General features: G+C 46.2%; 1 protein-coding gene across 1 annotated transcript; it reads left to right on the forward strand.

Annotated features, from left to right (window-relative positions):
* The first annotated feature begins 693 nt into the window (after nt 1–693).
* Nucleotides 694–5,260, forward strand: LOC125550161 (beta-amylase 2, chloroplastic). Its single transcript, XM_048713086.1, has 9 exons — nt 694–1,207; nt 1,612–2,026; nt 2,128–2,331; nt 2,447–2,641; nt 3,355–3,519; nt 3,669–3,929; nt 4,091–4,309; nt 4,593–4,812; nt 4,904–5,260. Exons 1-9 carry the CDS (start codon nt 849–851, stop codon nt 4,930–4,932), a joined length of 2,067 nt encoding a protein of 688 aa, XP_048569043.1. The 5' UTR covers nt 694–848; the 3' UTR covers nt 4,933–5,260.
* The last annotated feature ends 5,982 nt before the right edge of the window (nt 5,261–11,242 follow it).

Consider the following 11,242-nt stretch of genomic DNA (forward strand, 5'->3'; position numbering starts at 1 on the left):
AATACGTCTTAGTTTCTTAGCACCCGTTGTAACCCATAGGTTGGCCTCAAGCAAAATATTTTGAAGAAGAATAGGCGGTGGCGCACTCTTGTGGCGGGCGTTTCTCTCATTCCAAAGAGTCCAAGAGACTAGCATGGTCGTCTGTCTGGATTTCGCATGTCGGTTCTTCTATCCAGTCAGAGTCAAGTCAGCGAGTGCTTCATTGGATCTGTGTCTCACCTGTGGATAAGCAAACCACTAGTAGTAGCAAAATAAAGTACTAAGATAGGAAGAGTTGGATGATTGGTGGTGCAATCCAAAGTCCAAACTGGACCAGACAATTGGCCACTGTGATGCTGTTGATGATGCTCACCTGCAATGCACTGTGGATCAGTATTAAGTTTAAAACCCCATCCAGTCATGCAGGGATGCATCTACTCTGACCACAGAGCATGGAGAAACTCCAAGATCCATCTTCAGATCAAGCACTGGATGTTGTTATGGTCATCGTCCTCATCCTGAAGAGTGATGAAGCAATTTTTGAAGCATAGGCAGCTAGTACTTTTCAAAATGTGTTGGGATTTCGTTTCTGATGGAAGAGCTTGTTGCCTCTGGCTCTGGGGGAAGAGAGGAGCAGGGTCGCATGGGTGGCAGGGTGCCGGTGGGTGGCCATGGCGACGGCCGGCCGGCCACATGCGCCCCACGTGCCTCGGCGCCATCCCGGCCGTCCGTCGCCCACACGTGTCGCCGCGCCGTGCCACCGTGCCAGCCATAACCCGGTCGCACGCCTCGCACGCGCGCGCCAACCCTAGCGTGCACGCGTGCCCTGCCCGTTCCCCACACGGCACGGCGGCGCGTCGGCCCGATCGATGCTGCGGCTGGATCCGGGGGAGGAGGGCGAGCTGATGGGCGGCGGGGCCGTCAAGGATGAGGAGGACTCCGACGAGGAGGAAGGGGAGGAGGACTTCTTGGTGGCCGGCGACGAGCGGCGGCCTCCGGAGCAGAGCAGGCGGAGGGGCCGGGGGAGGGAGGAGAAGGAGCGGACCAAGGCGCGGGAGCGGCGGCGGCGGGCGGTGACGGGGCGGATCCTGGCGGGGCTGCGGCGGCACGGCGGCTTCGGGCTGCGCTCCCGCGCCGACGTCAACGAGGTGGTCGCCGCGCTCGCCCGCCACGCCGGCTGGGTCGTCCTCCCCGACGGCACCACCTTCCCCTCCCACCCCCACCCCCACCCCCAGGCAAGTTTCCATTTTTCCTCTCTGCTTCTATAGTTCTATAGCTTGCCCCCCTCGCCTGGTCACCACTCACCCACGCCACCTCAGCTCACCCAGTGAGTGAGCTCCCAGTGACAGTGAGTGAGCAGTGGCATTCATTTATGACGTCATAAGCCGCCGTATACGGGCAGTAGAGCCGGATAATACGGCGTATTCTGAGATTAAAAAGCTGGGATTTTTGGTGGCCGTCCATGGCCGCAAAGGGGGGGCGGCGGCGCGGGATCACGGGCGGCTGCTCCCGCCCCCGCACCCGCCTCCCGTGGGCGCGCTCCACCGCCACCTCCCCCGTCTTCTTCCTCCCTCCCATTCTTTGAGATCCGACGCTAACTGCTCCTCCTCCTGCTACTACTCTGCTCCTCCAGACGCCGCGCCCCGCCATGCTCGCACCGGCCATCTCCCTCTCCTCCCCCTCCGCCGCCGCCACCGCCGCGCTGCTCCCAGTCTCCTCCTCCTGCGCCCCAGGCATCGCCGTGCCCCCGCTCGCCGCGCGCCCGATCTCCCGCCGCGCCGGGTGCGCCCCCGCGCTCCGGACCGCCGCCGCCTCCTCGCCCTTCGTGGTGCCGCGCGCCGTGCCCGAGGGCGCCCCCGCGTCGCCGCTGCTCGCCGTGCCGGTGCCAGACGACGAGGACGCCGACGCCGCCATGGACGGCGGCGACGGGGGCGAGCAGACCGGCCTCGCGACGCGCCCGGCGGCGGCCGTCGTGGCCCCGCCGCGGCCCCCGCCCGAGCGGGACTTCGCCGGCACGCCCTACGTGCCCGTCTACGTCATGCTCCCGGTAATCCAGATACCATTCTCTTCTTTCACGTTGAGCTCCACGTGTGCGTTGTGTTTGATGACATTGGCCGCAATTGCTGACCCCGCCTTCGTCATTTGTAGCTCGGGGTGGTGACCGTGAAGGGCGAGGTGGCGGAGGCGGACGAGCTGGTGGCGCAGCTGCGGGTGCTCAAGGCGGCGGGCGTCGACGGCGTCATGGTCGACTGCTGGTGGGGCAACGTCGAGGCGCACCGGCCGCAGGAGTACAACTGGGCCGGCTACAAGCGCCTCTTCCACATCATCAGGGACCTCAAGCTCAAGCTGCAGGTCACACATCCATCCATTTCCGAATCAAATTATTAGTGTCTTGCAATAAAGATGCACATATCATGAATTTGAGTTTCCTTTGCTGAATTTTGCTATTCTGATTGATATAACTTAGGTGGTCATGTCGTTCCATGAATGCGGAGGCAATGTCGGAGATGACGTGTCCATTCCTCTCCCGGAATGGGTGATAGAGATCGGAAAGAGCAACCCGGACATCTACTTCACCGACAGGGAGGGAAGGCGTAATACGGAGTGCCTCTCGTGGGGCATCGATAAAGAAAGGGTTCTACAAGGCCGAACTGCGGTCGAGGTACGATCATTTCACTGTATCCCAATGGATGATAAGTGGGAATTGGAGAAACCAGGGGGGAACTTTATATTTGTATGCATGCTTACTCATCTCTTGATCTCGAATTTCCACCAAATTGCTGCACTCTGTTTTTGAATTGACTCCCATTTCCCAACTACTTGAACCCTGCAAAAGCTTTTCCAACTAATGCCCTCTAAATTATGCTTTAGGTGAATCTGTTACTTCTTGTGAATTCATTAGTTCTCTAAATGTGCAATGCCACCTTCCTGAATTCGTGTGCACTTGATATACAAATGGTCCAGGGAACATGAGATTTATCACCAACACCCTGTTTATACGTACTTAGGCCCTGTTTGGATCACCGTTTTCGTTTTAAATACCTCCGTAAAAATTACATGCCACGGTCAGTCGTTTTGTTTACGGCCGGAAATTGCTCATTAGCTGTTAAGTTGCACCTGTAAACAAAACACCTCCGTGTTATTTTACACCCATCCCAAGTGCGGCCTTAATACATAGTAATAAAGAAGGAACTGCTGTAGTCTGTTTTAGAGGGTCTTGAATAAAGAAGCTGCACCTGCTGTATATTTTCCATGTGTTCTAGTTTTATAGTGGGTATATCATGAAACTTAAATGTCGGCTTTCTGTGTTTAAGATTTTCAGTTTATCGGAGGGTTATATGTGTTTCTCCATTTCACCCCCATTAATCATTGCAGGTGTACTTTGACTTCATGAGAAGCTTCCGAGTAGAATTTGACGAGTATTTTGAGGATGGGATCATTTCAGAAATTGAGGTTGGACTAGGTGCTTGTGGAGAGTTACGGTATCCATCTTATGCAGCAAACCATGGCTGGAAATACCCTGGCATTGGAGAGTTTCAGGTAAAGCTTCATCTCTACACTTTATCTTTCAGGGGTCATTTTCTACTTAAAGGTATATTGGCATTGCCAATCCGTGCTATATCATCTATATCTCGTCAAGTTTCTTATAGCATAAGAGGGGTATCAGTTGAGGATGTATTTTGCTCCAGTGCTATGACAGGTACTTGCAGAAAAATCTGAGGAGGGCCGCAGAAGCACGGGGACACGCCATGTGGGCAAAGTCACCAGACAACGCTGGCCACTATAATTCTGAACCAAACAACACTGGATTCTTCTGTGACGGAGGAGATTATGATAGCTATTATGGCCGGTTCTTCCTCAACTGGTACGCCCAGGTGCTGCTGGATCATGCGGACCGCGTGCTGATGCTAGCCAGGTTGGCCTTTGAAGGCTCAGCTATTGCTGTCAAGGTCAGTCATAATCGTCAGTTAGTTACTTCACAAAGCATCAGTACCTCTGGACATCTGTATCGGGGGCATTTTGATCTTCCTAGTGTTGAGATAAACTTGTTTTCGCATACGAAATAAACTAAATGATCTGACATCAAGATTTGCTCCTGTGACATGAACAGGTGTCAGGCATACACTGGTGGTACAAAACTGCCAGCCATGCTGCTGAGCTGACTGCTGGGTTCTACAACCCATGTAACCGCGACGGCTACGCTCCAATTGCTCAAGTATTGAAAAAGCATGGTGCGGCTTTGAACTTCACCTGTGTTGAACTGCGCACCATGGATCAGCATGAGGTGTACCCCGAGGCCTTGGCTGATCCAGAGGGCTTGGTATGGCAGGTACGGGGCCTTCTACATTTTTTAGAGAAAAACGGGACCTTCTACGTTTACAGAGATGCTTATCATTCACTTTCACATTTTCTTAGCGGTATTTTAGAGTGCTAGTTTACTCTCTGGTTAGTGAATCTCTCTGACTTGAGCAACTAGTTGGTAGGGTTTTGTGCGAACATTCGGTTTCGTAAATCATGTAGCCAACTGAATTCTTCTGTTCATTACTTGAGAGCAGCTATCTTGATGATAGTATACCAGTGTTTGATCTGTTGGATTATTGTTTGTTATTCAGGTGCTGAATGCTGCATGGGATGCCGGGATACAAGTGGCCAGTGAGAACGCTCTGCCTTGCTATGACAGGGACGGCTTCAACAAGACACTGGAGAACGCCAAGCCGCGGAACGACCCCGATGGGCGGCACCTGTTCGGGTTCACCTACCTGAGGCTCTGCAGCACCCTCTTCGAGGGACCCAACCTCCCCGAGTTTGAACGTTTCGTCAAGAGAATGCACGGTAAGATTACAAGGTCTCTTGTCATAGCTGCATGACCCACCTCTCGTATACCACTGCTGGTAATGACGATTCCTTTCGGTCTTCTTTGCAGGCGAAGCGGTTCATGACCTGAGGGCGTAGATTGTCAGCATGTTACATACATAAGTACATATATAGAAGACATTCTTGTTGTCCCAGGCCTTTGCTATGGTTCTCATTGGGGATCCACATGTGCCATTTTTGTCTCGTGATAGGTTGATATTTGAGCTATATATTGAACCGAATAACGCCGCTCCAAGATGTAAACCATATATATCTTTCGTGCTTATAGTCCTAGTCATCAAGCTCGAGGATCATAAGTTGGTTTGCCTGTCGAGTGGCTGAGAACGCCGTGAGCATCGCGTCGGGTCATAGCTTCTGTAAAAGGTTTGAGGCTGTGCGAATAAAAATGCTGACGCTGTTCTCTCTCTCTCCTGTGATGCTCTTAGTTAAGCAGCATGATTCTTTTTTTTTGTTTGGTATTGATATGTTTGTGTCATGTCTTCTTTTCTTGATGGAGAGGGACGCCAATTTTTAAAGCTGCAATGCTCGAAAGCGGCCCAGGGCATGGCCCAATCCTGGGGCCGCCATTGTATGCAATTTTTTTAAAAGCAAAACAGGGTTTCCCCTCCGATTTCTATTAAAGAAACCATCAGAAGTCCAGTACAAGTAACCAGAACACAGACCCGAACATCCAACACATCTAAAGCAAATATCCAGCCGCCTCCTGCAGCCACAACTTGCTAGACCAAGCAGACACAACAACTTGCTAGACCAAGCAGACACAACGATCCATCTATTACAATTCTACCAAAAGGAAGCCAAGCAGCTAGAAACGGACGTCTAGATAAGAAGGTCCATTCCCATGGAGACGCGCACCATCACATATGTAGCCGCGGCACGCCAAAACGCCACCCTTGTGAAGCCCTGTATATCTCACTTGCCACCTGTTCGACGAGTCTTGCTCCCAGCATCAACATTTTTTCTTCTGGGCCCTTTCTCTGCAAAACAGCCCAGTCAGTAATCCAATTACACATTCTTTTGATAATCCCATATGGGTCATTTATATTGTTCCCGCCAAAAATAATATCATTTCTGCAATTTCAAATTGCCCAAAGTAAGGCAGAAAAGTGCCAGTCAACACCAGCCTTTTGTCATTTTTGTTAAATTTCTTAAGCCAGTTCCCAAAGCAATCATTCAGATCTCTCGGGATCTGCTTTAAATCAAAAGCACAACCAACCAGACTCCAGATGAGCCTAGCTACCGAACAGGAGAAGAAGAGGTGATCAATGCTCTCCTCTTTTCCACACAGGACACACTGTTTGTCCCCTTTCCACCCTCTCTTTAACATATTATCTCTGGTTAGGATGCTTTTTTTTGTTTAACAGCCATAGGCAAAATTTGATTTTCGCTGGCACCTTTGTTTTCCACAAGAATTTTTGCGGGAAACCCACATCTGTTTTAGTGAGATGGGGGTAAAGGGACTTCACAGAAAATTTCCTATTAGCAGGCATCATCCACATAGGTTTATCTTTTCCTCCATACATCAGTATCTCTTCACATCTCTTTTTAAGCTATTCGATAGTTGTTCAGTATCCCCAAACAGAGCTCTTCTAAAAGAGAAGAGATCCCATCCTTTGTCAATGGCTCCCTTGACAGAAATGTTTTGATCATTACTAATGAAGTAAAGAGAAGGGTAGGCCTCTTTCAAAGGTTTGTCATCTACCCACCAATCCTCCCAAAAGCTGGTATTTCTACCATCACCAAGTTTTTTCTTAATATGAGGATAAACAAATTTCCTAATTTTGAGAAGACTGAACCAGAATTGGGAGTCCCCATTTTTATGTTTTATTCCAGACAGACATTTCTCTTTAATATATTTGGCTCTAATTATATTTTTCCAGAGTACATCATCATCCTATAGTTTCCACACCCACTTGGCTAGTAAAGCAATATTAAAGAGTTCCAAATTAGTAACTCCCAGCCCCCCTTGCTGTTTTGGGAGACAACAAGTCTTCCATTTGACCAAGTGGTATTTCTTTTTATCTTCTTCAGCTTGCCACACCAACCTAGCCCTATAAAAATCTACCTTTTCCTTTACTTCAGCAGGGAGAAGGTAAAATGACATCATATATATGGGTATGTTGGTAAGACAAGATTGAACCAATGTTACTCTGCCATCTATATTAAGCAATCTCCCCTGTCAGCAAGCACACCTTTTTTCAATTTTCCAGTCATATTTTTCCACATGTTGTTTCTAATTCTTTTACTAGAAACAGGTAAGCCAAGATATTTCAGAGGCATTTCACCAAGGGCGCATGTGAATATCTCCTGATAGATATCACTTTTGTTTTTTTGCTTCCCCAAATAGATATATATCACTTCCACTTTTGTGGAAGTTTATTGTCAGCCCAGACATCTGCTCAAAAGCAGTTAGTATGAATTTGAGATTTCTAGCTGATTCTTCATCATCCTGTACCAGGAATATAGTATCATCAGCATATTGTAGCATATTTACACCATTTTCATGAACATCAGTGAGTACCCTATTATATATCCCTCAGTCCTTGCTTTATCCATTATCAGGGCTAGGACATCGACTGCTAAATCAAATAGCAAAGTAGAAAGAGAGTCCCCTTGTCTGAGCCCTTTGAATGTTTTGAAAAAGGCCCCACACTATCATTAACCTTCACACCCATGTGTCCCCCTCTCATGGTGTGCATCACCCAATCACACCACTTGTCAGGAAAGTTTTTAAGTTTCAACATCTTGTGAACAAAAGGCCATTTAATCTTATCATATGCTTTTTCAAAGTCAACCTTGAATATCATAGCATTTTGTTTTTTTATTATGGATAGAGTTCAAAGCTTCATGCAAAATAACTATCCCTTGCATAATCTATTTGCATTTTACAAAGGCAGTTTGGATAGGAGAAATTATAGGATAAATCACTTTGCTAAGTCTATTCATCAAGACTTTAGTAATGATTTTGAAACTCACATTCAAAAAACATATAGGTCTAAATTTTTGAATCTGTTTAGCTTCTTTGGTCTTAGGGACCAAGTAATAATCCCATAATTGAGCCTGTCCAAGTCATCTTTTCCACTATGGAAGCCATCTAATATATTGTTCAGGTCATTTTTGACCATCTCCCAAAAGTTTTGATAGAATTCAATGGCAAAACCATCTGGCCCTGGACTTTTATTTTTATCCATGGAGAAAACCACATTTTTAATTTCTTCCAAGGAAAAAGGTCTGATCAACTCTTCCTGTGCATGGGAAGAAATCCCCTCAGCACCCTGGATATTGAGATTGATATTAGAGATTTATGTTTGCCCAAACAGTTTTTTAAGGACCCGGTAATGTAATCCATGAGCTCTTTATCTCCCTCAATCACCTCCCCATCCCGTTCCAATTTTAGAATTCTATTTTTTTCTTCTCCCATTTACCTTGGCATGATAGTATCTAGTGTTAGAATCACCATCTTTAATTTCTTTATCTTTATATCTTTGTAGCCATTTGATCTCTTCTAGCTTAAGTGGATCTTTCAGCTCCTTTCCTAATTTTTTTGCAACTCCCTATCGTGAGCACAAAGCCCTCTAACTTCAGCATTTTTATCAATTATATCTAGCAAGCTCATCAACTCTTTCTTCCCTTTTCTGTATGCAGCATTTGCATTTAGGACCCATCTTTTGATCTTCTGTCTAATATTCCTTAATTTTTTCTGCCAAGTATCTAGGCTAGATCAATTGCAGTTTATCCCCCAGTTTTTCTCAACAAATTCTTTAAATCCTTCCATCATCATCCAGGCATTTTCAAATATGAAAATAGGGTGAGCAGTCTTATGTTCCCCTGTGTCCAGTAGAAGAGGGGTGTGATCAGAGATCTCCCTCTCCAAAGCATTTACCATGGCCAAAGGGTATTTCTCTTCCCAATCAGGGCAAATTAGAACTCTATCTAACTTTTCCCCTGGTATAATTTCTCCCATTTATTGGCCCAAGTATAATTTCTCCCATTTATTGGTATATGTCTAAGCCAAGCATGCTCTATTATGCCATTAAACAGAAAACTAAAGTGATCAGTTCCCCTGGTTTGTTTTTTCAGAGATATTTCTGATTATATTAAAGTCCCTTCCAATCACACATGGTAGGGGGTTATCTTGATATATTCTGGATAGCTCAGCTAAAAAAGCTGCTTTTCCTTCTTTTTGAGCATCACCATATACTGTTACTAAGTTCCAGCTAAATTTAGTTTTTTTTCAAATAGAAGCATTCTATTAAAATATGTCCCTTTTTCCACTTGCAGAATATCAGAACAATCATTATTGACTCCTACTAGGATACCACCAGATTTGCCCATAGGAGCAATCCATTCCCAGAGGAAACTTTTTCCTCCAGAAAGGTTATGTAGTTCATTCTTTGAATAATCACTTTTGATAGTTTCTTGTAATCGCACAAAATGAAGATATTTTTCTACAATTGTATCTCTAACGAAGTTTCTTTTAATATCCTGCCGTATCCCCCTGACATTCCAAAACATTGCTACCTGTCTTTTTTCTTCTTTTTCTTCACCCCTCCTATTGGGATGACATGCTTCCCAGCACTATTGGCTGAGGTGCCAGTCTTCATTTTTTTATTGCTAGAAAAGATCGTTTTTAGATTGTCATAATAGTCCAATTCTAGTTCAGCATCAGAATGGTCATCTCTAGAACACAAATCTTCCAATACAGCATCACCAATGTCAATAGGACTTGGAGAGCTCCCTTCTGCTTTTCCCTCTTCTTTGTTTTTTATACTTCGGAGATATAAATCTCTCCTAGCCTATTCCATATTGGCAATCAGGTCTAGGTTTTCATTGGCCAATTCAATAGTACACCCCAACTCAAACCCCACATTATTAGCCATTTCAAATAAGGAAATTCTTTTGTCAGATAAGATGGGTAACTTACCATAATTGTCTTTCTCAACAGCTCTTTCTTTGGCAAGATCTTCAATCCTGGCATCTTTCTTATCCAGATTTCTATCACTCCTTCTAGTTGGCACATCCTTTTCTTTATCCCTATATTTATCATGTTTAGTAGTAATTCCCAATTTTGATCCCAGGGACTCCATAGAATCTTGACTAGCATTATAATCCACTTGTTCAACATAAGTATCTTCCAATGATAACCCACAAGTATAGGGGATCGCAACAGTTTTCGATAAGTAAGAGTGTCGAACCCAACGAGGAGCTAAAGGTAGAACAAATATTCCCTCAAGTTCTATCGACCACCGATACAACTCTACGCACGCTTGACGTTCGCTTTACCTAGAACAAGTATGAAACTAGAAGTACTTTGTAGGTGTTGTTGGATAGGTTTGCAAGACAATAAAGAGTACATAAATAAAAAGTAGGGGCTGTTTAGATAAAGAAACAATAAAGTAAATATAGCGAGTGTGGAAAAGTGGTGGTAGGAGTTGCGAAATTGCCCCTAAGCAATTGACTACTTTACTAGACCGATAGCAAGTATTATGTGGGAGAGGCCACTACTAGCATGTCATCCCTGACTTGGAATTCTATGCACTTATGATTGGAACTATTAGCAAGCATCCGCAACTACTAATATTCATTAAGGTAAAACCCAACCATAGCATTAAGATATATTGGTCCCCCTTCAATCCCGTATGCATCAATTTCTATGCTAGGTTGAAGCTTCTGTCACTCTTGCCCTCCAATACATAGTCCTATCAACATACAACTAACCCTAGGGTGTGATCCACGCGCGCAATCATATGATGGGCACCAAAGGACAGCAACATAAGCACAAGCAAATTAAATCAATCATAGCAATTCATCAACCACCGATAGGACAACGAAAATCTACTCAGACATCATAGGATGGCAACACATCATTGGATAATAATATGAAACATAAAGCACCATGTTCAAGTAGAGGGTACAGCGGGTTGCGGGAGAGTGGACCGCTCTATATAGAGGGGGGAAGGTGATGGAGATGTTGGTGAAGATGGCGGAGGTGTTGGTGTAGATCGCGGTGATGATGATGGCCCCCAGTGGCACTCCAGTGCCACCGGAAGCGAGGGGGAGAGAGCCCCCCTCCTTCTTCTTCTTCCTTGACCTCCTCCCTAGATGGGAGAAGGGTTTCCCCTCTAGTCCATGGCCTCCATGGCATGGGAGGGGCGAGAGCCCCTCCGAGATTGGATCCGTCTCTCTGTCTCTCTCTGTTTCTGCGTTCTCAGATTCTTCCCTTTCACCGTTTCTTATATTCCCGGAGATCCGTAACTCCGATTGGTCTGAAATTTTTACACGATCTCTATCCGGATATTAGCTTTCTTGCGGCAAAAGAAGGGCACCAACCACCTTACGGGTGGCCCACGAGGGTCAGGGGCACGCCTAGGGGGGGGGGCAGGCGCAC

This window comes from Triticum urartu, chromosome 4, assembly GCF_003073215.2.
Source record: "Triticum urartu cultivar G1812 chromosome 4, Tu2.1, whole genome shotgun sequence".
Classification (NCBI taxonomy): Eukaryota; Viridiplantae; Streptophyta; class Magnoliopsida; order Poales; family Poaceae; genus Triticum; species Triticum urartu.